This window comes from Agelaius tricolor, unplaced genomic scaffold (genome assembly GCF_023055355.1).
Source record: "Agelaius tricolor isolate 1412-34295 unplaced genomic scaffold, bAgeTri1.0.p SCAF_33, whole genome shotgun sequence".
Classification (NCBI taxonomy): Eukaryota; Metazoa; Chordata; class Aves; order Passeriformes; family Icteridae; genus Agelaius; species Agelaius tricolor.
Genome location: NW_027269293.1, coordinates 4794842 through 4822005, shown reverse-complemented (window position 1 = coordinate 4822005; position 27164 = coordinate 4794842). Strand labels below are relative to the sequence as shown.

Below are 27164 nucleotides of genomic sequence, written 5' to 3'. Positions count from 1 at the left end.
GAGCCTCAAACCAACCAGCACATTTTCAGCCTCCAATTGCAGCCACTTCTCCAGCCCACTCCTCTCCACTGCCCTGCTCCCAAAGCCCTCAGATGTTGGCATCCCTGCTCCCCTCTTGGCACCCTGGAAGGCTTTGCAAGATCCCTTTGGGAATGCTGAGATCCCACCCAACAGCAGTGAGCTGCTGGAGGGGCTGCATGGAGCAGATCCCCAGAGTGTGCCAGGAATGAGCCACCACCACCCATCTTCAAAAGGGAACAGCAAAAGTCTTCCAGGGCAGTGCAGACACATCTAAGCAGCTTAGAGAGCAGCCCTGTCTGCTCCCAGGCTCCTGGAGCAGTGGGACAACAACCTCCAGCTCAGGCAGCAACATCTTAATGGGAGACAGCTCAGCAAGAGCAGCTTTGCCCACCCAGAGACACAGGGAGCAACAAGGAAACCATCCAGAGAAACAGCAGCAGAGCACCACCCAAAAAAAACATCACCAAAATACAGAACACCCTCCTCTATGGTGTCTCTGGAACCAAACACAAATTTATTGCAAGAAACATTATGGTATAAGGGGAAAAACAAGATGACAGTACCTGATCCTCCAAACTGAGTGCTTGCAAGGGTCGTGGGTCTGTTTTTTCCATTAGCCACTGGCAAGGGAAACATCTAGAAAAACAAGGAGATGAGAGAGAAGGGAAGAGAAAAGAGATTTCAGTATGTTGGTTTTACTGTGCTGCTGCAAAGGGGTCACACTGGGGGAGGGGAGGGGAAGGCAGCCCATTATTGATGCAAAAACCTTTCCTGGTGTCCCTGCTCCATCGCTCAGGAGGGAGGCCCAGCCCTGCTCTCACACACATTCCCTCGTGTACAACCCCTGCTTCTGCAGGGGCAGCTGGAGACCAGCCAGGAGCATCCCTGCCGTGGTCCAAACCAACATCCCATGCCAAAGCTGCTCACCCTGGCTACAGGTGAGCCCTGGGAAAGGCCAACTCCATTGATAAAAAGCCAGCAGGATAACGACAGCAAAGCTGTTTTATCCCTCACTATCCCAGCTCCCACAGGAGTCCTGCTCCCATCCCACACCTCCAGCCACGTGCAGTGCCTGGGCAGGACAAGGGCTCACAGATGAGCCCCCATCCTCATGGAGCAGCTCCCACCCTGCTGCTTTAGGGGCTCCAGCAGCACCAGGACCTGACACAGACCTGGGGCCTGGGGAGAGGAAGCTGCTCCAAGGGCAAATACAGTTACTCAGGATTTAAAAATTAATATATTTCACAGAATTAGTCACTCTGGGGACTTGTTTGCTCTATCACTACAGCTTCATTATCACAACTGAGCCTCTCCTGCCAGGAGCTTCCTCAAAAACACACCTCGTCACCTAACCTGTATAAATATTTTTAATAAAAGTTGGGAGAGTTTCAGAGGCTGCTATTTAATAATTTACATGCACCTGCGTGCAGCAGAAAAGAAAACTAATTCTCCTGCACACAAATGGAGCTCCAGCCAATAAAACAACTGGTGGGAAAACGCTTAGTGAATTAACATTTTAATATCCTTTTTCTACTCAAGATACTTTCACCACCAAGTCATTTGAATTTTTATTATTTTTAGCTTTGTAATGTCTGAATAACTCAAAAGTTTAATGCTTTGAAGATTAAACAATGTAATGGCACAAGAGCCTACAGAAAGGCAACGTTTCATGCCCTGACATAGCTGATGTCTGGCTGTGGTCAGAAACATTCCTTTGTACAGAACCGTCTGCCCAGCTTTGTTTTCACAAATGCTGGGAAGGAGAAAAAAAAAAACCAACAAAAAACAGTTAAATGTGGTAAAGATGCAAAGAGAGCAGTTAAGGAACCAACTGCCATTCATAAAGAGCACAAATTTGGGATCATATATATGCATGTGCAGGGTGTAGATGTTTTATACACAGATTTAAATGAAGGTGTAAACAGTGTTTAGTGTTCATCCCAGCTGCCTGCACACACCTGCCCTCACCTGCCTGCACACAGCCCCCCGGCCCCCTCAGATGTGCCCCGAGGCTGCTGCTCACCCCGAGGTGTTTGGGGTGGCCCAGCAGCCCCACCATCAGATGAGCTTTGTTTCCTCAGGAAGTTGGGCTAGAAAATAAAAACAAACCCCAAAGATTGCAGCTCACCTTCCTCTGCACTGCTGCAGGGCTTCCCTGCATCCCCTCCCCCTCGCAGGGGGGCTCTGCAAACATCTCCAATCGTGCTGAAAATTGAACTTAGGTGGCTGATCCCACCCTGCCTGCGCTCACTCCCTCTTGTCAAGGTAGGGAAGATTGAGATCAAACTCCCTTTTTGCCAAGTGGCAAGGGGCAGGTCTGCATGTGCGAGCAGGGGGGAAGGGATGCATCATGAACTGACTAGCAAAAAGCACACTCACACAAAAAAAACAAAAAAAACCCAACAAAAAACCCCAAACAAACAAACAAACAAACCCCCCCTCCCAAAACGGCACTGCTGGCTCTTTTCATGAGCATTTCTGCTCAGCACTTGCTGAGGATGAAAAGTGCAAGGTTTGAGCAGCAAACATGAGGGGAGAAAAGGAACAGCCTTGTTCCATAATGCACCCAGCACCTTCTGCTTGTGCAGAACAGGAGTGTCCCCCCAGGACAGCAATGCCCAGCACCCCCAAAACACCCCCCCACAGCCCAGAGAACCTCTCCCCTCCTCCAACTGCTTGGAGAGAGGTTTTGAGGCTGATGCAACACCTTCCTGCTCTCCCTCCCCAGGGGATTTAGGAGTCATGGACCCCTTCCTGCAGCAGGGCAAGTAGAGATGCTAAAGGAAAGAATCCTGGAATATCCTGAGCTGGAAGAGACCCACAGGGATGATCAGCCCAGCTCCTGTCCTGCACAGGCACCCCAACACCCCTGGGAGCCATTGGAGCTCTGGCAGCCTTGGCACCATTCCCTGGGGAGCCTGGGCAGTGCCCAGCAGCCTCGGGGGGAAGAACCTTGCCCCGAGCTCCATGCCAAGGCCTGGCACAACCTCATGATGTCAAAGAGGGATGATGGGGAGCAGAGAACCCCAGATTACCCCTCCACACCTATCACTTGCCAACCACAGGAGGCGTTTTGGGCTTTTTTCTTGCTCCCAGCCTCTTTTTCCACTGTGGTGTGGGCTGAAGCTGCCCCGAGGAGCCCGGCACAAGTCATACGTGAAGTGCCTTCGCTGGCGTGTGTTGCTCAGAGGCAAAGTTCATCCACCCACTGCAAATTTCCTTTCTGCTTTTAAATGCTGCTTTAAAAATAAACTGGGGGGAGGGAGGAGATGAACCGGAGCTGGCACCTACCAGGGGACCCAGGCATTGAGGGACCCAGGCATGAGCTCTCAAGAGTTGTAATTGGGTCATTAGTTGGCTTTTGTTAGATTTGAATAATGTAGATTTGAACGGTTATGTAAAATCCCCTATCTTAAGTTGATGTATTTGGTTTTTCAAGTCCTATCTCCAACCTCCCTGAGAGGTGACAACTTCTTCGTTCCCTCCTAGCTCAATTTCCACCCCTTCCAAGGAATTTATTCTCCCTTCATTTCTCCCTGGGTAAAAGAGGCAAATCCAGAGCATGAGAAGATCCAAATGCCTGCACCCTCCCCTGAGAAGGTTACAGGCAAGAGACCCCACACTTCATACAGCAACCCCCAAGAAAGAAAGGGAATTTGCCAGGAACGAGGAACATCAAGCAGCATGTCATTTATTGTGCACATCTAGAAGTGCACTTCTTTTCAAATTAAATCAGTGCTCATTCTCTCTCCTCTCCCACCTGATGAACTCCAGGCTGAACCAACCTCAGGCCTGAACTCCAAACCCGAAATCTATTTTGCAGCATGGAAAGCATCCAGCTGTTAATTTGGGGAGAAGAGGGAATTTGACTCAAAATACATACAGCAGGACATGTTATACATGTTCACTTAAGACAGACCTTCCTGTCTACAGTCCCAAATGCCCCCTGTGTGTGTATAGTCGAACTTTAAACTCCACAGCTGCTTCACTCTGGATAGAACTCCGAGTTTTACCATGGAAATGCAGGCGCTGGGCCTTGGCCGGAGCAGGGCACGGCCTCAGCATTGTCCAGCAGAGCAGCAGGAGCTGCTCCAGCCCTGCTTGCTGCCAGCACTTTGGCTGCCACCCCCGGATGCGGGGCAGGAGCCGCGGGAGCCGCGGCGCAGCGGGAGCAGCGATGAGCGGCAGGTCCTGTGTGACTGCTCAAGCCCCTGCCCACCCTGCAGCGAGCCAGAAACCCCCTCTGCCAGGCAGCTCCCTGCAGCATATGGTTAATACTCTGCTAATAATCATGGCTGTTAACAGCACCTCGCTCCTGCCAGAGCCCCCGGCTGGCACTGGCACGCGGCCGCTCCCAGCTCGGCTGGCGCTCGGTGGCACCAACACCCCCAGGGCTGCTCTGCTCCCCTGTCCCCTGCCTGGGCTGTCCCTGTCCTCCAGAGCAGCCCAGCCCAGCCAGGACACCTGGGTGGCACCTCCCCACTGCACAGCAGCCCTGGCACAGCTGAGACACTGCCTGGGATAACCAGTAACTACAAAAAGTCCTAGAATCCTGGAATATCCTGAGCTGGAAGGGGCCCACAAAGATCACCCAGTCCAGCCCCTGTCCCTGCACAGCCACCCCAACAATTCCACCCTGGGAGCGCTGTCCAAATGCTCCTGGAGCTCTGGCAGCCTTGGGACCATTCCCTGGGGAGCCTGGGCAGTGCTCAGCAGCCTCGGGGGAAAGACCCTTTTCCTCATTTCCAAGTCCTTGTGGTTGAGCATCTCCTGACAGCAGAGGCCAAGGGCAGCTCCCCCATACACAGGCTGTGCCCATCAGGCTGAGCTGCAAAGCCTGGCAGCCACCAAAGCCCAGCCTAATCAATAGGCTGAGCTGCAAAGCCTGGCAGCCACCAAAGCCCAGCCTAATCAATAGGCTGAGCTGTAAAGCCTGGCAGCCACCAAAGCCCAGCCTAATCAATAGGCTGAGCTGCAAAGCCTGGCAGCCACCAAAGCCCAGCCTAATCAATAGGCTGAGCTGCCCACTTGGGTCTATAGGCAGGATGTTTTCTCCAAAGCTCCTCTCCAGATTTGGCAGCCCATCTGGGCCTGCTGCCAGGGAGCAGTGGTGAAGGCAAGCTTACAAATTACCTGCACTTTGGGGTAATTAGAAAAGGCAATTTATCTGGGGGTAGAGGCAAGTGTGCTGCCATGCACACCCCAAACCATCACTGGGCCTTTCCTTTGACTCCTGCTCACTTACTGATTCCTTTGATTTTCACCCTTTTTGGCAAATTACAGTGGCACAAAGCTTTTGTTGAGTGCTTTGGAGTTCAATATCTACCCAAGAGATTTATTTATTAAAGAGGGATGAGTCTCTTCTTTGAGGACTGCAAGCCCAGTTTTCAGCATCTCACACAACCCTGTCATTTACTGACCCCAGGAACTCATGGCAGGCCATGCCACCCCCTAAGGGCCTTAAAATTCCCTCCCTGCACAGCAAAACACATTGCAGGGCTGGACCACAGACTGCTGGGGCTGAACACATTTTTCCTAGAAAAAAGGAATCAAAATACTGATCTGAAGCAAATGCTTCCAGCTGCTCTGAGTATCTCTACTTTTCCCTCCTCTCTACTCTCCTGCAGAGGATTACTGAACCAATGCTCCACTCCTGTTTATTCAAAGAAAAATATAAATACGCTTGAAAGAGCGAGCTTTGTGGTCAAAAATCCTGTATCCCAAGGACACAGAGAGAGCAAACCATGGAGCACCTCTTCAACAGACCCATCTACTCTCTAGGAAGCTTTTCCATTTCAGCTCCTCATCCTCGAGGAGAGCTGTTAATATTCCCTTTATGCAAAGAGAGGAGAAGGGTGTGTGGAGATGAGGGTTTGTGAAACAGAGCTGGCTGCAGTCCAGGCTGCGCCGGAGCCCATCGGCCAACGGATCCTGCAGGGAACATCTTCGAGTCATTTGCTGGCAAATGACATCCACAGGCCCTGGTGCTGTGAGCAGCAACCCCCAGCACCCCCACAGCAGCCTTGGAGAGCACAGGATAAGTTCTGGTCCTTCCCAGAATTACAGCAGTGCAAGAGCATTGAATCCAACCCCAAATTTAACCTTTTTGGTGTGGATTCACCTCCAAGGACAGAAACATTTGTGGACAGAGGGACCAGGTCAAGACTCCTCCTGGGAATACAGCTCTAGGCATGCAAATGAGGATGGTTGGTTAAATTGGAAAATAAGGTCTTGGGGTTTTTTTAAAGCTCTAAATGGTGAATGGGATTTGATTTTTTTCCAAGGAAGAGAAAAAGCGAAGCAGGAGCTGCTGCAGCCCCCATCAGGGAGCAGATTCTGGGTTACTGACTCCAAGTGCAGTTGATGGAAAGCCCCAGGGCTCCTGCCAACCTGCAGGATCTCTGAGAGGGACAAATAACCACAGAAAACTCTGAACAGATTCCTGGTTTTACAGGGATACCATCACTGCAGTCCCTGTAGCCACTTTAAAACATTCTGCCAGAAAAGCCCATTACCAGCAATTTAACAGAATCAGCCTCCCAGTAGAAGGATGAAACTGGGAGAACTGGGCCTCTCCTGCAGGAGAATTGCTCTTGGGGGGCTGAGAGACACCCCCCTGCCCCCTGCAGCACAGAGCCCTGTCAGGACAGGTACAACCCCCAGCTGGAGAAAAAGCTTTATTTCCCAGGGCTGAACCTCAGTGTGCGGATGCAGAAAAGCAGACGAGCCTCAGCACACCCCCAGGTGCCACAGCCACCAGGACAGCAGGTGACCCGAGCTCTACCACCACTTTTTGTCCCTTCTCCTCCACGGGGCAGGAACATCAGCCCAGCAGGGCTGTGGGCTGGGTGACCCGGGCTGGGGTGACTCTCAGGGCCATTCCCCCTCCTGGAGCTGTTGTTTCTATCTCTGCAGCACGTTTGCTTATCTCCACAGCAAGGCACAGGCTTGGAGTGCCATGAGGGTGCAGCACACAACAGAGGAGCCCAACAGACAGTTATGTGCCTTTGAAGAGCAGCTCTGCCCTCCACGAGTCACCTGCCAAGGAGAGGCAGCAGCGCTGGCAGTGCCACAGCGGGATGTGCCAGGGACTAACCCCGCTCTGCTGTGACTAAAGGGACTTCTCCTCCCTCCGAGCTGTGCACACCCTTCAGGGGGAACTCTTAGGTCCTGTTTCTTTGAAAATAAACAGCTCCTAAATGCAGCTCAAGGTTTCCAGGATACAGAAGAGCAGAGCATGGGGAGCACAAGTGTCCAACTCCTGCAAAAATAATGCGCTGGAGAGCTTGGACACATTTCAAACTGTGACAAAATAACCTGTGGGAGCAAAAGTTTAATAGTCTGGATCTAGGGAGAGGAAAAAAGCTTGATTAATCAGCTACTGAAGTTACATCCCTGCATGGCTGCAGAAACAGTCACCCAAGTGAGCATTTAAACAGAGAACACACAACTCTGTTAATTCCCCCAAAATTTCCCATCCAGAGAAGAAACCTCTCTGCCTTCCCTGCGAGGGAACAACACACGTTTGAGGGGAAGAGGGGGAGAGGAGGGGCAGAGGCTTTGCTTTAACTTGAAAATAAACAAGTTGCAGCACATGTGCACGCACACAAACACGGCACATCTGAAACCCATCATGTCCAATTTACAGGCTCACATTTCCTCCCCTGTGCAGCTCCCAGCCCCGGGGCTGCGCAGCCCCCGGCCGCACTCACTCACCATACTGAAGTCCAGCAGGTCACTGAGCTCTTTGTCTGTCCCAACTGCAGCCATTCTCTGCTGCTGCTGATTCATATTCCCACAGACTCAACAGTGGCAGTCCTGCAGAAAGCGAGGGGGAGGGGAGAGAGATATTTTAATGACTACAGCAAACTACCCACCCCATTGATGAATATTTTAAAAAGACAGAGTGGAGGGGCAAGAAAAGAAAAACCCTGAGCGTGTCTGCAGCGTCCAACTCTGGGGCCAGAGCACAGTCGGAGTCCTCACACAGCACCCAGCGGCAGGAACAAGCCTCCTATTGACCAGACACACTTGTATGTTAGTTTTTTGCTGCCAATTCCACTAGTTCAGGCCAATTCTGTTCCTGGCGTGTGGCGAATGAAGGGGGGAAAAGAAGGAAAAAAAAAAAAGGGGGGGGAGAAAAAAGAGTGAACTCATTTATCAAAGGGTTCAGGCAAGTTATCACTCAGGCGCTTGTCTGGCTCAGCTCGCCCCCTCGCCTTCCCCCACACTTGCTCCCCGCAGGAGGCTCTCTTGTCCTTGCCGAGTTTTGTTTAAAAAAAAAAAAAAAAAAAAGAAAAGAAAAAAAAAAAAAGTCTGATGTTACAGCTCTTTCCTTCGGGTCGCCGAGCACCTGCAGCTGCTTTTTCAGGGGCTGTGTTTGGGGATGCCCAGCCAGGCCGTGCTCAGTGAGAACTGAACCTCTCCACTCCCAAAAGGGGCTGGAAACAAAAAAATTTTGTTTTCGGAGTGTTTTTGCAAAAATAAAGCCCTCCAGGCAACCTTGCAAGATAGGTAAATATTATTCTTCCTAATTTTACAGATTATTTTTTTTCAAAAGGGAGATTGATCTTTTTGGCCAGCTAGCTATGATAGAAAAATATTTCTTTGGGAGGGAGGAAGAGAGGCCTGGGATGAGATAAAAGATTCCTTTTTTTTTTTGGCCTTTTTTTTAGGAACTCATTCATGGTTACAAAGGGCAGCTGGCCAATAAATTTAACTCATTAATCATAAGGTTAAAAAAAAAAGAAAAAAAAGAAAAAAAGAAAAAAAAAAGAAAACTCCACACGATCCAAAGTGTTTGTAGGATCAGCCACTACGTTTCAATGAAGTTTCATAAAAAAAGGCTGAAATCAGCCCAGCGTGTAAAAAGCCTTCACCACTATAAAAAACAGCCCGGGAATTTTCTTTTTTTTTTTTTTTTTTCTTATTTTCATTTTCTTTGAAAAGCCTTTTTCAAAGTGTCATCAGTGCATCTGGTCAGTGTTTTTAAAGCCACTTTCCCAACCTTCTGTCCCGGTGCCTCAAGCGGTGCTGGGGGGACACGAGACCCAGGAGAAACCGTGGAAGGAGGAGGGCACATCTCTTCCCAGCCCCCCAAACCCTGCACCCCCGAAGCACCCGGGGACAACGTGAACAAAACCCTTGGCCGCCCCAAAGCCAGGTTGGGAGGGTTATTTTTATTTATTCCACGCACACTTTCTGACCCCAAAGCAGCCCGCGGGGCCGGGGCGCCGGGCCAGGACCCCCTCCCCGAAGTGTCCGCGCCCCCGGGGTCCCTCCCCAGCCCGGACAAAGGCTCGGCTGCCCCGGGACGGCCGCGGGCCGGGGCTGAAGTTGTTCGCTGCCCCCCATGCCGTAGGGAGGGAGGTCCCGGCCGGCAGCCCCCGCCCAGAGCGGGGAGCGCAGGAGGGCGAAGCGGCCCCCACGAGCCTCCCCTCCCTGCCGGGGGTGGAAAGCCGAAGCTGCCGCCCCCGCGCTGGGTCCCGCGGCTCCCGCAGCCCCCGAGCCGGGAAGGGGCTCCGGGACCCCCGGGGGGCCGCGGCGGGCTGTGCTCGGCTGAAGTTCGCGGCAGGACCGAGCACCGGGCCCCCCTCCCCGGCGGGGACCGCGCACCCCCTCCCCGTGGCCCGCACGCCCCCCGAGCCCGCCCCGCCGCTGCCGCCCCCCTTCCCCCGGCCCCGGCAAACTTTGCCGAGGGGACAATAGCGCCGAGCCCGTCCCGTCCCGCTCCGCGCCCGCACCGCGAGCGCTCCGAGCCCCTCCGCACCGGCGCCCACAGCTCCGGCACCCCCGCGCTCGCTGCGCCGGGACCCCCGCTCCGCGCAGCCCCAGGGCGGCGCGGCCGGCTTGGCTTGGTTATTATTTTATTATTCCTACATTTTATTTTATTTTGTTTTTTACCTGTTCCAGGCCCGGCGCGCCCGGGGCAGGGGAAGCGCATGAAGGGTGTCGGGGGTCGCGGCGGGGGCGGGGGCGGCCGCGGCGCCCAGGCCCGGGGGCGGCGGCGGCGCCTATTGTTCTCCGCCGCCGGCGGATACAATGTAGCGAAGCGGCGCGATCGCCCCGCACCGGGCGGCGCGTGCGCCCCGGCCCGCCCCGCGGCCCCGCCCCGCGCCGGGCCGGGCCCTAACGCTGCTGCTGCTGCCGCCGGGGCCGCCGCTGCCGCTCCGCCTCCCGCCGCTGTTCCGCCCGCCCGCCCCGCGGTCCCTGCATAGTTCCCCGCGCGGCGGCGGCAGCACCAGCGACGGCGGCTCCCCCCCGCGCCCGCCTCTGCCGCCTCCCCCCCGCACGCCCTCACGACTCGCGGCCGCTCGCCCCGCCCCCGCCGTATCGCTCCGCCGCCCGCACAAACAGCGGGGAACCGGGGGGGTGATGCCGCCACGCGCGGGCTTCGCGGAACCGGCACGCGCGTGACCGCGCCCGGGAGGGCACAACAGGGCGGTGGCGACGGCGGCGGCGCGGAAGGGGCACCGCCGTGGCGGGGACTATATTTCCTAGCGGAGGGGGACGGGCGGCTGGGCGAGCAGCGACGGTGACGACAACGGAGCTCCGCGAGATGGACTGATAAGGCAGCACGGCCCTAACCAATGGAAATGTCCTGTTGCTGTGATTGGCAGGTGTTGCGGCCAACCAGGGCGCGGGCTGTCGCGGTCCCCGCCCATCGAGCGGGGGGTGGGGCGGCGGGCCGGGGAAGGCCGCTGGGTGCCGTCGCCGCCCACAGCTCGGCTCCCCCCGCGCCGCCGGCGGGGCCCCCGGCGGGGTAGGGCGCGTAGGGCCGGGGTCCCGGGGGTCCCGCCGCGGGAGCCCCCGCCCGGCAGCTGCTGCCTGGCAGCCGCCGCCCCCCGGAACCCCCCCCCGGGAGGCCACAGGGGTCTGGCGGGACCTGCGTGGCGGCCGTGGCCCGGCCGCGCCGCCCCCTCGGGGGCCCCGGGGGCACCTTCCGCGCCGCTGGGGATGGCGGTTCCCCCGGCACAGCGCAGCCCCGGGGGTGGTAGGGCCGGGGCAGCCCCGGTGTGGGGGCACCGGGGAGCGCTGAGGCCTGGACCGGCCTGCGCGGCTGCGACCCGGCCCGGCCGGGCCCTGCAGTGCAGCGGGGCTGGGATGCAGAGTCCGTGTGTGACATTCTGGAGTCGCCTCGGAGCGGGCCGGGTGCGGAGAGGCCTCAAATTTGTCTCGTACCACCCCCTGCCATGGCAGGGACACCTCCCACTGTCCCAGGCTGCTCCCAGCCCTGTCCAGCCTGGCCTTGGGCACTGCCAGGGATGCAGGGGCAGCCCCAGCTGCTCTGGGCACCCTGGGCCAGGGCCTGCCCACCCTGCCAGGGAACAATTCCTGATTGCCAAGATCCCATCCAGCCCTGCCCTCTGGCACTGGGAGCCATTGCCTGGCTCCTGTCCCTGCAGGCCTTGTCCCCAGTCCCTCTGCAGCTCTCCTGGAGCCCCTTCAGGCCCTGCCAGGGGCTCTCAGGTGTCCCTGGAGTCTTCTCTTGTCCAGGTGAGCAGCCCCAGCTGTGCCAGGCTGGCTCCAGAGCAGAGGGGCTCCAGCCCTTGCAGCATCTCCGTGCCTCCTCTGGCCTGGCTCCAGCAGCTCCACGTCCTCCTGCTGCTGTTGCCCAGGGCTGGGGCAGCTCTGCAGGTGGGGTCTCACCTGAGCACAGGGGCAGAGGGGCAGAATCCCCCCCTCCCCTGCTGCCCACGCTGGGGGCTCAGCCCAGCCCAGGGGGGGTTTCTGGCTCAGTGCCCATGGCAGGGGCAGCCTGAGCCTCTCACCCACCAACACCCCAAGTACTTTTCCCCAGGGCTTTTCCTGATCATTCTTTATCCAGCCTGTGCTTTTCCTTGGGACTGCTCTGACCCATGTGCAGAACATTTCATTGAACTTGTTGGACTTCATGATTTGTCATAATCCCTCCTCTCCAGCTCATCTAGGCCCCTGTGGTTTCCCATCCCTTCTCTCCAACGTGTGACCCCATAACGCAGCTCTGTGTCACCAAGTGCCCTGGGTCCCACTGTTCATGTCACCCATAGAACTCCTTACATCCCCACCCATCTCCCTGCCCACTTTGCTGTTGTAGCCGGTGCTGGCACTTGGAAGCACCTGGCAGGTGCTTGGGATCAAAGGTGCCAGTGGGACCGTGGAATGTGTGTCTGTCTGGCCCTCTGGGGTGAGGGAGTTTGTATCATTCCCCAGGGTCCTGTGAGCTGTTTCCCCCACCTCTTCTCCAGTGGGTTTTTGAGGAGCTGGGATTCAGCATGGGGGTGGATGGATGGTGCTTTGCCCAGTTACTTGTGGTTCAGGAGGTGCAGGAGCAGAGGCACAAGCATGTGGTTGCAGCAGGTGTGGGCAGGGGTTCACCTGCATCCACCCTGGATCCCAACACAGGGATCTTGGAGGAGCTGGGCTGTTCTCCCTGGCTAAAGCTGCTTCTCCTGCCCTGCCCAGGCAGCTCCAGGCTCATCAGTCAGCAGCGCTGGTTTGGGTTTCCCTGTGCTTGACCCCTCTGCAGCCAGATCTGGGGCCAGCTGTCACCTGCAGCTCTGGGCCATTTGGCTTTTATTTTCTTTTTTTTAAAGTGGAAAGAATTGCCCGCATTTAAATGGGGTCACTGACCAAAGTCATCTCCTGTCGTCAGGGATGGATCATTGCAGGGGTGAGGATGGCCCCTGCTCCAATTCAGCAAGGATGGGGCTGTGGGGTGGCAGTGAGGTGCTGGTCCAAGGCACATGGAATCATAAAATCCTGGAACAGTTGGGCGGAGAGGACCTTAGACTTCATCTTGTTCCATCCTCATGCCCTGGGCAGGGACACCTCCCACTGTCCCAGGCTGCTCCAAGCCCTGTCCAGCCTGGCTTGGGCACTGCCAGGGATCCAGGGGCAGCCCCAGCTGCTCTGGGCACCCTGTGCCAGGGCCTGCCCACCCTGCCAGGGAACAATTCCTGATTGCCAAGATCCCATCCAGCCCTGCCCTCTGGCAGTGGGAGCCATTGCCTGGCTCCTGTCCCTCTGCAGCTCTGGGTGAAGGAAGGCAAGCGTTGCCCCGTCGCTGCTGCTCTGTACAAAGGAGCCATTCACCACTTTCTGCCACATTTCCTCTGGGCCCAGTGGCCCTTGGGACTGGTGTCACCCCCAGCACCCCCAGCCCTGTCACTCCCCCCACTGTGGGGCCTCCTGCCAACCTCATCCCTCTCCTGCTGCTCCCCCTCCGCCTTCCACTCCCGGGGATGACAGGGAGAAGATGAAACATTTCCCTAACACAATTATATTCTAATTTTGCATCTGTGGCCATAATTTCCCTGTCAACAATTGTAATTAAACCTTTGAGCTTCACTCTGCTGCTGCTGGTGGCTCAGCAAAGCCAAGTGATGGAGGGATGGGATGGGATGGGATAAGTCTCGCTGGTTTTCCACAGGCATTCATGGCCAGGACAGTGTGGGATGAAAGCTCAGAGGAAATTTTCCTGCTGTGAGCTCTTTTGGTCACTTAGTCTATGTTGAAAATGGAATTTGTGTTTCACAGAATGGTTGGGCTTGGAGGGGACCTCTGGAGATGATCCAGTTCAACTCCCTGCCCAGGCAGGGTCACCCAGAGCAGGTGACACAGGAACACATCCAGGTGGTTTTGAGTCTCCCTCTCTTGGGCAGTGACTCCACGGCCTCTGTGCAGCCTGTTCCAGGGCTCTGCCACCCTCATGGAAAGAAGTTCTTCCTCATGTTGAGGTGGGACTTCTGGTGGTTTAGTTTTTGGCACTGCTCCTTGTCCTGTTGCTGGGCACCAGAACAGAGTCTGGCACCATCCTCTGACTCCCCTTGGAGATGCTTGTATGGATTGGTGAGATCCCTCTCAGTCTTCTCTGGATTAACCAAGCCCAGCTCCCATGGTCTCTCCTCATCAGAGAGAAGCTCCAGACCCCAAATCACCTTTGGGGCCTCCACTGGACCCTCCCCAGTAGCTCCTTGTCCTTCTTGTCCCAGAAGTGGACACAGCACCCCAGCTGTGCCTCCCCAGGCAGAGGGGCAGGGTCCCCGTGTCCCCCCTGGCCCCAGGACACTCTGTGCCATCCCCCAGCAGCCCCAGGTCCTTCTCTGCAGAGCTGCTCTCCAGTGGGTCACCCCCAGCCCGTGCTGCCCCTGCGGTTGTTCCTCCCCAGGGTCTACAAGGACTCTACACTTGCCCTTGTTGAACCTCCTTAGGCTTCTCTCCACCCAGCTCTGCAGCCTGTAATTAATTAGTCTATAATTAATAATGCCTCCTTCCTGATGGGTGGCAGCATCATGGCAAAAAGTGTGTCCCCAAGCCTGCTTGTGGGGAACCAGGAAGGCTTAAACCTCCTCTGACATTGTGGGGTTTTTCTTGAAGCTGAGAAGTTCCCCCTTCCAGTTCACAGCATGGCCCCCTCAGTTTCCCATTTCAGGCTATTTTGGTCGGGCAGGAGGAAGCAGAGGGGATGCACAAGGGGCACCACGAGGATGCTCTGCAGACACATCTACCCAGAGGTGACACCAGAGGAGCTCTGGTGACATTCCCCACCTGGAGAAGTGCTGGAGGCTCAGGGGCAACTTCAGCATCCCCTGGGCACCTCGTGAGGTGGGGTAGGGGCACAAAACACAGCATGGACAACACAGAACCACAGAATCCTGGGACCTCCTGAGTGGGAAGGGACCCCCAAGGATCATCAGAGTCCAGCTGCCGGCCCTGCACAGCCCCAAGAACTGTCAAGATTCTCCCAAGAACCCCAAGAACAGCTCAAGTTCTCATTGTTTCCATCCTCTGCACCTTTGGGATGGGAGTAGCAGTTTTCACCATCTTCACAATTGGTTGTGCTGATAACACATAACTGATGAATACAAAAATAATGCTGATGTTGTGTCCAAGTGCTGGGAGCTGTGGCTGAAACGAAGCAGTTTCACAGCAGCTCTTGCAATGCTCAGAGCTGGCAGTGCCGGGGGAGAAACGTGGAGTGGAGGCTCCAAAGGCAGCACTGTCCAAAGGAGAGCATGGAGAGCTTCCCCCACAGGCAGGCCATCCTCCATGATGGTTTTCCAGAGCACAGAGCAGCTGGGGCTGCCCCTGGATCCCTGGCAGTGCCCAAGGCCAGGCTGGACAGGGCTGGGAGCAGCCTGGGACAGTGGTAGGTGTCCCTGCCCACGTCAAGGGGTGCAGCTGGATGGGCTTTGAGGTTCCTCCCAACCCAAACCATCCCATGACTCTGTAATCTCCCCTGCAAGAGGAGCAGTTCCTCTGGCTGAGCTTTTACCTCTGTCCCTGGTCTCTGTGACTCAGTTTCCCCTCTGTGTGATGACATCAGGGCCACACTCTGCTCACGTGGAACCCTTGCAGACCATTGTAGGTGCTGTTGGGTGTGAGCCCAGCATCCCTGGGCAGGGCAGCCCTGAACAAGCCCCAGGCAGAACCTGCCTGACCCAGGGGGGCTGAATGAGGTGTCCTGGCCCCATTCCCAGAGCCAAAAACCAGCTGAGGTCACTGAGATCAGCAAGGAGGTGCAGGTCCCATTTGTGTCCTCAGAACTGCTGGGACAGAAGGAAAGGCTGAGACCTGAGGATGGATGGATGGATGGATGGATGGATGGATGGATGGATGGATGGATGGGCCCATGGATGGATGGATGGATGGATGGATGGATGGATGGATGGGCCCATGGATGGATGGATGGATGGATGATCCATGGATGGATGGATCCATGGAGGAATGGATTGTTCAAAGGCAGCTTTGGGGCAGGTTGTTCTGCCTCTGACCCCCACCTTGGCCTGTCAGTGTTCCCAAGGCACATTCCAGGGGTCCGTGAAGGTCTGGGGAAGGCTTGGTCAGTCCTTGGGCAGGAGAGCTTGGGAATGCTGGGCTGCTCCAGCCTCTGTAGGGTGGGAATGGGTGGGGGAGGCTGTGTACCCAGTGGGAGCTGTGGGACACCAGCAACTGCCCTCAGAGCCTCCCACCCCCTCTAACAAAACTGGAAATTATTAAAGTACAAGTCAGTGCCAGGCAACAAAATAGGCTTTAGGAAAAATCATATATACACTGGAGAAAAATCCCCATTTCCCTGGAATTTCCTTCGAGCTGGACTGGGGTCCCACCCTGTGATTCCCTGGCCATGGCACTGCCCCCTCCAGGGACCCAGACCCTTTTTCCTTCTGTTAATGACTGGGGACACTGTGACAGCCACCCAAGCCAGGGACCTGGTGCTGGTCCAGAGGAGAAGGGCCAGGACTGCCCAGCGAGGCCGGTGGCTGCACTGAGCCCCAGGAGGTCCCCTCAGCATGGGGACAGCGAGGGGCAGGAGCGTGTCCCACCCAGAGCCGAGGTGTGGCAGCCCCATCCTGCCCCGGGCTCCCTCTCACTCCCGCTCAGGGAGGTGGAGCAGAGCAGGCTGAGGGCACTGCCCGCTGCAGTGCCCATCCTGGAATGGCACTGCCCTGCCGGGCTGGCCACTGGCAAGGGGCCGGTGGGAGCCCGGGGCTCCTCGCTGGATCCTGAGGACTTTAAGGAGCAGGTTTGAGTTCATATTTGCATTTAGTCACAGTGTGAGTCAGACATTCCAGCCCCGGCTGCCGAAATGCCTCAGCTCTGACTTCTGATTTCCCACTGCAGCCTTGGGTTGGTTTTTGATTTTCTTTTTGTTTGGGGTTTTTTTTCCCCTTCTCTTTTCTCTTTCCCTTTCCCTTTCTCTTCATTTTCTTCCCTTTCTCTGGCCTTTCTGGCCAGCCCCAGTTCAGAAACAGGTCATTGGCACAGGGCACAGGTGGATGGGGCAATGGGCAGGGGCATCCTGCAGAGTTTATTCCTCCCTGGAGCAGTGGGAAGCCAAGGGAGAGTTAAACCCTGCCAGGTGGAGGGGGTTGAGCAGTGGTGGGGGACATGGGGGTGGCACTGAAGCCACCAGCACCTTTTGGCTCCCCTGGCCATTGTGGAGGTCCCAGGGCAGGGCAAAACTGGGGGGGAGGAGTGGGAGGAAATGGAGCAAACTGCCAGGACAAGCCCAGCAGAGCCTCCCCTGTGCTTTGGGGTACGTGTCAGGCTTGTGCAGGTTTGTTTGTCCTCAGCAAAACAGCAGTTCTGGATTTGTAAAGTTTTTCATTAAAACTGACCTGGAGCTCAGCAGGCTCAGAGCAGGAGCTGCCTCCCCCCTTGTGTCCCCCCCTTGCTGTCCCCCCACACCCAGAGCCGGCTCCCACAGGGACATCAAAGTGTCCGGGCCAGACGTGGGGGCTGCGGGACCCCCGCACGGGGGCTGGGGGCAGGAGCCGTGCCGAGCTCCTGGCCAGAAAGGCGATTTTGTTTTTGGTTTCCTGGATGATGCATTCCACATGGCGTTGCATCACGCACAGCTGTTACATCACTTTAGCCAGGAAATTTAAAACAAGTGGCCTGGGCTGGAAATGGTGGTTTAATTATTATTTATGGATAACAACAACAACAGCGAGAGAGAAGAAAGGCCTCAAAACCCTTTTCGTCTTTTTTTATTTTTCCTCTTTTTAAAGCCCGCCCATCTCTCACATTACAGCGACTTTGTCCCCAGCTCCATCCCAGCCTCTGGTGGGGAGCAGCCCCCGGGATGGGCTCCCAGCAGGGGCGACTTCTGGGCTTGGCTTGGCTTGGCTGCTTTGGCCACTCTGTCCTCTTCCCCCCGAGGGTCCCCTCCTTCCTGGCCACCCCCGCAGAGCGGGGACACCCTCCTGCCACCCCCGGGGACATTCCTGCACCTGAGGGTGAGCCCAGCACGGGCCAGAGCAGCTCCCTCAGAGCATCCTTGACATCCTGGCTGTCCTCCCTTCAGGTGCCATTTGTCACCAGCAGCCCCTGCTCTGAGCTGCCAGCTGAGCTATGACAGTCACTGTCCCCTGTGGGACACTGCAGACACAGGAGAGGTCGAGTTCATCCCTGCCTGCTGGGGCTGCCCCACAGGGCACTGAGGGACGTTGGTGACAGGGATGGTGACATCCATTGGGACATTGATCACAGGGATGGTTCCCTCTCTCCAACCCCTTTCACTCCTTTCCTTCCAGCTGTGGGGACAGAAGTGGTGCTGAGAGCATTGTCATCCTCATTGTCCTCCCTGCCAGGAGGCATCAGGGACCCTCTTCTTCCTCTGTCTCTTTGGGCACAGCACAGAGCAGGGACACCAGTGGCTCTGCTCCCCCACTGCCACCACCTGGGGGTCCCTGTCACCGGGCAGGACATCCCCCTCCATGGGGCTCTGCTCCTGGCAGTGTGACTGATGGCTGCGCATGGGCCACGTGTGTCCCCAGGGCCACTCTGTCCCCAGGGCGCAGGGCTGGGCAGGGGACAGCCCTGGTGTGAACTGCTCAGGGGGTTTGCACAGCCCCCAGCCCCATTTGCAGCTGGGAAACCAAGGCAAGGGCAGTGGGGTGGGCACTGAGCATCCACAGGCACCTGCAGGCAGGGCCACGTCCTCTTCTGTGGGATGCAGGGGACACAAGGGGGGGACAGGCCTGGAATCCTCATTTGGGACCCAGCCCCCAGCCTGGGCAGAGCTGGAATGGAAGCTCCTCCACCCCACATCAGAGAGCCTCGGGGCAGCTCGTTGGAAAGTTCTCAGAGGAATTCTGGGTGCAAGCCCCGAGCTTTGTGCAGAGTGTTGAAGAATGCAGCAGTGCTCCTTTCCTGTGCTGGTGCTGTCACCAAACCCCTCCAGCCACCTCCCACAGCCACCATGGTGCTGCTCACCCTCCTCATACCCACCATGAGCATCCCATATCCCTTCATCTGCTGATGAAGAACTGCAGAACCCACCCCAGCCCTGAGGACACCCACAGGGCTCAAAGAAACTGGTCCCCAGATTGTCACATTCAGATGATCTGGTTGTGCAGAAATCCCACCCTGGATGACTGTGGGAAATGGATTTGTAGAGAATTTTTAAAGTTTGATTTTTAATTTTTTAAAAATTTTATTTCTCTACAAATCCAGGTGACCCAGGTGAGGACCAAGTCCTTCTGCTATATTTTCCCCGAGCAGTGGGATATCATCCCCCACAGGCACAGCAGAGCCTGGGGATCCTTGGGGGACTGCTCTGGGAGCTCCATCCTGCCCGGGGGGCTTGGAAAACGGCTTAAAAATCGACCAAAAATGAGCTGGGCTGATGAGAGCGCCCTGGGGATGGTGTGGAGGAGGAGGAGGAAACGCGGCATCCCCGGCCCCAGGTGGGGTCCCCCCGGCGCGGCTGCAGCCCAAGATAGAATCCGCCCACGGGCAGGAAACCCTCGGTTCGTGTTCACGGGGCGGGGAAATCTCCTCTGAATGGAAAGGAAAGGCGCCCTCGCCCCCAGAAACCATCTCAGCGCCACCCCCGAGGCCGGGGGATCTCCAGGGCTGCCCCGGTGGGGCCGTGTTCCCCCAGCAGGGCATGGCTGAGGCAGAGGGTGGTCAGAGAAACCCTGAAAGGGTTGGGAGAACCTGGTCCAGGCACAGGCACAGGCAGGAGGCTCTGGAAAAGGGGATGGGGACAGGGGGAAGGAGAGGAGGGAGAAGGAAAGTGAGAGATGGAGCGAAGGAGACGGCTGTCATAGGGGTTAGACATGGAGCAGGGGACAGGGACAAGAGCCTTGCCCACAGAAGTGTCCAAGATGCCAAATGGGGCATCCAGCACCGGTGAAAACAGCAGGGGCTGAGGCAGCTGTCACAGCTGAGGGTAAATATTGTCCATGGACAAGGAAGGGGACAGCACCCAGGGCTGCCAATACATTCCCTGCCAGCTGGACAAGTCCCACAGCAGGGATGGGTGCCCCACAGTGAGGAAGTCACAGGAGAGTTTTTGCCTGGCTGAGTTGGAGTTTTGGATGTCACTGGGATGTGAATGTGCCATTCTTGGGGCACTTTTCCTGGTTCTTCAAGCTAAAACAGCTCAGTGAATCCCTCATTCCCATGGGAGAGGATCAGGAAGTTTCAGCCTGCAAAGGTGCCTTGAAGTGGAGCTGATCCAAGCCCTAGGACATCAGGACCACAGTGCCCTTTGTGCCTTTGCTTCAGGGGCAAGGAGAGGACACCATGGTGCCTCTTTGGGACCCAATGGGGGATTTCCCCTCCCTCCCCAGATTTCTTCACTTGGTGGGTTTTGTGATCTGATGTCAGGTTTCAGCTTCATGTGAGGAGTAATAGAAACCACACAGTGAGGTGAGTCCCTGCTCCAGCTCTGTCCCCAATCTGTGGGAGAGGCTCACTAGATCCAGTGACAGCTCTGCTGCAGCAGGAGAGGGCTCAGCCAGGAAAGGGGAGCTCCATATTCCACCTCAGCCCCGTTTCCCACCTCAGCCCCATTTCCCACCTCAGCCCCATTTCCCATCTCAGCTCCATTTCCCACCTCAGCCCCATTTCCCACCCCAGCCCCATTTCCCACCTCAGCCCCATTTCCCATCTCAGCTCCATTTCCCATCCCATCCCCATTTCCCATCTCAGCTCCGTTTCCCATCCCATCCCCATTTCCCATCTCAGCCCCATTTCCCATCCCAGCTCCATGTCCCATCTCAGCTCCATTTCCCATCTCAGCCCCATTTCCCATCCTCCCTTCTCATGGTCTCATCCCAGGGGTGTTGTGGGCACCAGCTGCCCCATCTGCCTTCCCACTGCTGGATCCATCCCTGCTGGCTTTGGGAACATCCCCTGGCTCTGTCCTGTTCCACACTGCACCACGTCCTTGTCCCACTGTGGCTCTGGCATGGATGGAATCCTGGAATATCCTGGGTTAGAAGGAACCCACAGGGATCGTGCACAGCCACCCCAACAACCCCACCCTGAGAGCGCTGTCCAAAGGCTCCTGGAGCTCTGGCAGCCTTGGCACCATTCCCTGGTGAGCCTGGGCAGTGCCCAGCAGCCTCGGGGGGAAGAACCTTCAGTGCTGAAAACTCCCTGTGTATGACCCCTGAGTGACCTAAATTCATGGCTCATCTCCCAGCAAGGGGCTCAGGGCTGGGCGTGCTTCTCTGGGGACACAACCCCACATCCCCCCTGAGGACAGCCCCAAATCCATCCCTGTTGGAGAAGATGAAACAGGAAAGCCTCATAAATATGATTGCCTGGCAAAAGATGATTTTGGGAATATAGAAACTATAAGCAAGATTGAAATGAAAGCAAGCTTTGAGATCCCTCAGTTACTGAACAACGAGAAAACAATGGTGTGGCCAGCTGAAGGTGATCCCCTTTTGATGGAACAACACCCTCTGCCTGCAGGCAGGTCCAAGGGTCTGAGCAGACCCTGCCAGCTTGGCAGAAGGGGCCCAAAGAGGAGTTTTTAGGGTTTAAAATGTAGCACAGTATGGTAATGTAGTGATTTTTATAGGCTGTATGGAAATGCTATAGGATTTGTATATTGTACTAGATTGGTTAGTGAGAATCAGAATATTCAACACAGAAGAAGATTTATTGTATTGGAACAGGAACTTAGCTCTTACTCTTCTATGCTCTTAGCTCTTACTCTCTTAGCTCTCACCTCTTGTCTCTTAGTTTTTGCCTTTTATGCTCTTACCCCTTTTGCTCTCTTACCCTTTTACTCTCTCACTCTCTCACCCTCTCATCCCCTCTCTTCTCTCGGTCCTGCTCCAGCTGTGCCTGGCAGCTCCCAGCAGGGCCCTGCACCCAGGCCCTTTGCAATAAACCCCAAATTCCATGACCTGGCTGCAGAGATCTCTTGTCTCTGTCTGTCCCGACTGTGCTACCCCTGTCAATCCTACACATCCCTGTGTTTGGGAAGGGCTGGGCACAGGGTGCTGTGGCTGTGCCAGCCCCTGCCCCTCCTCAGCCCAGCTGCAGCTGTGCCTGTGCCGTGCCTGAGCTCAGCTCTCACTTCCCCAGGCTGAGATGGTGCTGGGGAACCGAGCCCAGCACAACTGGGAAGCAAAGGGAGGGTTAAACCCTGCCAGGGACCCCCCACACCCCTCCAGCAGTGGTGGGGGGACACGGGGGTGCCACTGAAGCCACCAGCACCTTTTGGCCATTGTGGAGATCCCAGGGCAGGGCAAAACTGGGGGGGAGGAGTGGGAGGAAATGGAACAAACCGCCAGGACAAGCCCAGCAGAGCCTCCCGTGTGCTTTGGGGTACGTGTCAGGCTTGTGCAGGTTTGTTTGTCCTCAGCAGAACAGCAGTTCTGGATTTGTAGTTTTTCATTAAAACTGACCTGGAGCTCGGCAGGCTCGGAGCAGCCTCCAGAGCCGGGAGCGCCGGGCACTGCGGGGACAGAGCAGCGGGAGCGCCTGGCAGGGCTGGGCTGGGGGCGCCGGGGGAGCAGGGCAGCCCCTGAGCTGTGCCCAGCAGGGACTGGGGGTGCCAAGGGGAGCAGGGCAGCCCCCGAGCTGTGCCCAGCAGGGACTGGGGGTGCCAGGGGAGCAGGGCAGCCCCCGAGCTGTGCCCAGCAGGGACTGGGGGTGCCAAGGGGAGCAGGGCAGCCCCCGAGCTGTGCCCAGCAGGGACTGGGGGTGCCAAGGGGAGCAGGGCAGCCCCCGAGCTGTGCCCTGTGCCCAGCAGGGACTGGGGGTGCCAAGGGGAGCAGGGCAGCCCCCGAGCTGTGCCCGGCAGGGACTGGGGGTGCCAAGGGGAGCCCCCCGAGCTGTGCCCTGTGCCCTGCTGTGCCTCCCCCAGCTGTGCCCTGTGCCCAGCAGGAACTGGGGCTCCTCTGCCCCCCCGAGCTGTGCCCTGTCCCCCAAGGAGGGGCTGGGGCTGTGCCAGGGCAGTGGGCACAGGGCAGTGGGCACCAGCCTGGCCCTGGGTGCCCGCTCCGTGGCTGAAGCTGTGGGGTCCTGTGGGGAATGGTAAAGGTGAGGAGATGTTGAGGAAGCTGAGAAAAACAAACGTTAAAAACAAGAAAGATAAAAAAACTGACTGGAACTACAAAATCTAAAAATAATAATAAAAATATACAGTAACATAACAAACAAAAATCACAATAAACCCCCAAAAATTAACAACTGCAAAATCTAAAAATAGAAAAAAATACAATAATATAAAAAACAAAAATTGCAATTAAACTCAAAAACTAACTACAACTACAAAATCTAAAAATAGAAAAATTACAGTAATATAACAAACAGAAATTACAATAAAACCCAAAAAACTGACTATGGCTACAAAATCTAAAAATAAAAGAATTGCAAAAATATAACCAATAAAAACATTATAAATAACTTCAGTTTTAAACTTAACTAAAATAAAGCTTAAAACTCCATAAAAATATACTTTACAAAATAATAAAAAATTAAACTTAATAATAATATATTATGTGTTATTAATAAAAACAAAAAATAGATTTTATTTATAAAATCTATAAAATTTTATAAAATTTTATAAAATTTATTTATAAAATAAATATACATATACTTTTAATAATTAACTAAATAATAATTAAAACAATAATCTGTGAACTTTAACAAAAAACTATTAACTAAAAAGCTTTTTAAATATAGCAAAAAAATCTTTAACTTCCACTAACTATACATAAACTTTACCATCTTCCTCTTATCTTTACCATATAATAAAACCATTATTTTTAACCACAAATAAAACTCAAAAAACGTACCCCAACAATCCCATCCCATTCATAAGAAAATAAATAACCCCCCCAGCACAGGGTGCCCTCCCTGGCACTTTGCAGGTGCTGCCCCTCCCCTGGACTCGGGGTTTTGTGGAGGGGGGGCACGGAGGGGACGTGGGATGAAGCCCAAAGGGGGGTTAAGGGAGGCTGAAGGAGGAAGAGGAGGAGGCTGAAGAGATGCTGAGCCCTGGGCATGCAGAGGACCCAGCAGCACAAACGCTGTGCCCCCAGCTGAGCCCAGGATTTGTCACTGGGGCTCAGCAGGTGTTGGATTAAGTTTTTTTCTAAATCTTACTAAAATACATCTTTCATAATTCTATTTTTCTAAAATATCTAATCTTTTTCATGAAACCATCTTTTAAAACTCATTTCTATTTCTCTCTTAACATCTATCTCATTCTATAATATTTCTAAATCAATATTTCTTATCTTAAAATTTGCATAGAAATAATATATATTATTTATAACATATATTACATAAATATATATGAATAAAAGAATATATTATTTATATTATATATTTTATAATATTTATTATAAATAAAGATTTATAAAATAAAGATATATTTATGAAGATATAGAAATGTATTATTTATATTGTCTATATTATATATTCTTTAATTATTCTTTAATTATTTAATTATATGATATATTATTTAATTTATTTATTTTTATAAAATAAATAAATTAAATAATATTTATTTATTATTATTAATTTAAAATTTATTTATTTATTTATTGTCATGTAATTCAATATAATATATATTCTTTAATTCAATGAAAGCTTAAACATTTAATAATGCTGTTAAATGTGATAATTTAATAATTTTATTAAATGTAATAATTTAGTAATTAAGAATGTGATAATTCTACTAAATTTTAAACATTTCCTACAAATCCATTTCCCGCAAGGAGGGGATATGAGCACCCCGGGGCTGGGCGTGGGGCTGTGCCCGAGGGATGTTTAGGGTTTGGGAGGGTGCTGTGCCCATGGGCTGGGGGTTCCCACGGGCTGGGGGCACCTGCCGGCCCCCCTGGCCCCCCTGGCACCCCTGGCACCCCTGGCAGAGGGGAGCTGGCCTGGGGGAGGTGCAGGAAGCAGAATAACGAAATGTGAGATGTAGGGCAGCCCCAGCTGCGGCCCCGGCTGCGGGGCCTCCCCCCCCTCCCGCAGCCCCTCCCCACCCTGCGAGCCACATCCGGGGGGCTGCGGAGCATCCTCGGGGAGCGGGGGGGCAGAGGGGTTTTACCGCCACCAACCCTGCCTGTGCCCTCGCTCCCATCTTCATTTAACCCTGCCTGTGCCCTCGCTCCACCTTCACCAAACCCTGGATGTGCCCTCGCTCCACCTTCACCAAACCCTGGCTGTGCCCTCGCTCCCATCTTCACCAACCCTGGATGTGCCCTCACTCCCATCTTCATTTAACCCTGGCTGTGCCCTCGCTCCACCTTCACCAAACCCTGGATGTGCCCTCGCTCCCATCTTCATTTAACCCTGGATGTGCCCTCGCTCCACCTTCACCAAACCCTGCCTGTGCCCTTGCTCGCACCTTCACCAAACCCTGGCTGTGCCCTCGCTCCACCTTCACCAAACCCTGCCTGTGCCCTCACTCCCATCTTCATTTAACCCTGCATGTGCCCTCGCTTCACCTTCATTTAACCCTGGCTGTGCCCTCGCTCCACCTTCACCAAACCCTGGCTGTGCCCTTGCTCGCACCTTCACCAAACCCTGGCTGTGCCCTCGCTCCACCTTCACCAATCCTGGCTGTGCCCTCGCTCCCATCTTCACCAAACCCTGGCTGTGCCCTCGCTCCCATCTTCACTAACCCTGGATGTGCCCTTGCTCCCACCTTCACCAAACCCTGGCTGTGCCCTTGCTCGCACCTTCACCAAACCCTGGATGTGCCCTTGCTCCATCTTCACCAAACCCTGGCTGTGCCCTTGCTCGCACCTTCACCAACCCTGGATGTGCCCTCGCTCCACCTTCACTAATCCTGGATGTGCCCTTGCTCCACCTTCACTAACCCTGGATGTGCCCTCGTTCCCACCCAGCCTGGGCACCCAGCTCGCCTCCAAACCAGATCTTTGGCACCCAAGAGATTCCTTCTCTTAATAAGAATATTGTTATGTATATATATATATATATATATATAAAATAAATATTTATTCAATATATTTATTTATTTATTTATTTATTTATTTATTTATTTATAATCTTATATCGTCCTCTTATACATAATATTTTTTCTAATATATTTATTCTATTTATTATATATTTAAGATATAAATATAAAGATTTATTGATATACAATCTTATATCCTCCTCTTATACATAATATTCATTCTATTCTATTTATTCATTATACATTTAAGATTTATATATAAAAATATTTATTTTATATAAACTTATATCGTCCTCTTATACATAATATTAATTATATTCTATTTATTCTACTTATTATATATTTAATACATAAAAATATTTATTTATATATAATCGTATATCCTCCTCTTATAGATAGTATTTATTCTATTATATTTATTCTATTTATTATATATCAAGATAATATTAAGATTTATTTATATATAATCTTATATCTTCCTCTTACACATAATATATTATGTATTATTAATAAAACTCCAAACATTATATAAAACAAATATGCATATACTTTTAATAATCAAGTAAAACAATTATCTATAAACTTTAACAATACACTATTAACCAAAATGTTTTTAAAATACTCTGTAACAACAACAAAAAAATTGAGGTCTCCCAAAAGCTGCAGCTGAAGGAGTCAGGGGGTTTCAGGACAGTTTTATTTAAAATCAGGAGTTTAAGGAAGACAAAAGTACCTTTGGATGTGGGAGGGGCAGGAAGGTGACTGTGGCTGAGACCCAGCGCTGCCATTCCCGGGCTGGCTCTGGAGCTGCTGCGCTGGAGACCCCCAGGAGCTGCTGGGACAGACGCGCCCGTCCTGGCAGCCCCAGGAGGTGCCAGGGCTGCCCCTGGCTGAGCACGGAGGACCAGGACAGGCTGGGAGCTGCCCTGCCCTCAGCAGCCCCAGGGAGAGCCCTCAGCCCCTCGCTGAAACTCGGAAACACAAAAACCCTGCGTGCAACAGGCGCTGCCCCTCTCCCACAGAGCATCCTGCTCAGATTTTGAGCAAAACCAGACAAAAAGCAGCCTGGAACAAGCTGGTCCTGCCATCAGCTCTGCTCAGTGTTTGGCACTACAGGAAAAGGTGCCAGGAGATGAGTGAAGGGACAAAAATCAGCCCAAAATGAAAATAAACACCTGGATATTGCCCAGATGCACAGAGTGCTCAGAGATGCTGTGGCTGCCCCATCCCTGGGGGTACTGGAGAGGTTGGGCAGGACTTGGAGCAATTTGGGGTGGCGGAAGTGTCCCTGCCCGTGGCAGGGGTGGGACAAGATGGGCTTTAGGGTCCCTTCCACCCAAACCAGGCTGGGGCTCTGTGTGCAGAACCTGGGGCTGTGGGGACCTGACCTCAGCTCACCTTGGGCAGCCCCAGACACCTTTGTCTTATCTCATCTCATCTTATCTCATCTCTGCATCGAGCTGTGCTG

General features: G+C 54.1%; 1 protein-coding gene across 13 annotated transcripts in view; it reads right to left on the bottom strand.

The window, feature by feature from the left end:
* Positions 1-10264, bottom strand: part of TCF3 (transcription factor 3) — an 85715-nt gene extending 75451 nt beyond the window's left edge. For 2 of the 13 annotated variants that reach the window (XM_071452140.1, XM_071452142.1), the window contains exons 1-3: positions 9925-10239; positions 7738-7839; positions 585-657 (exon numbers count right to left, since the gene is read on the bottom strand). In XM_071452140.1, coding sequence (XP_071308241.1) covers positions 585-657; positions 7738-7812 — 148 coding nt within the window. In that variant the 5' untranslated portion in view covers positions 7813-7839; positions 9925-10239. Of the gene's footprint in view, positions 1-584; positions 658-7737; positions 7840-9924 lie in introns of all 13 variants that reach the window. The other 11 variants (XM_071452144.1, XM_071452139.1, XM_071452141.1 and 8 more) reach the window with 9 other exon arrangements.
* Between the last annotated feature and the right edge of the window lie 16900 nt (positions 10265-27164).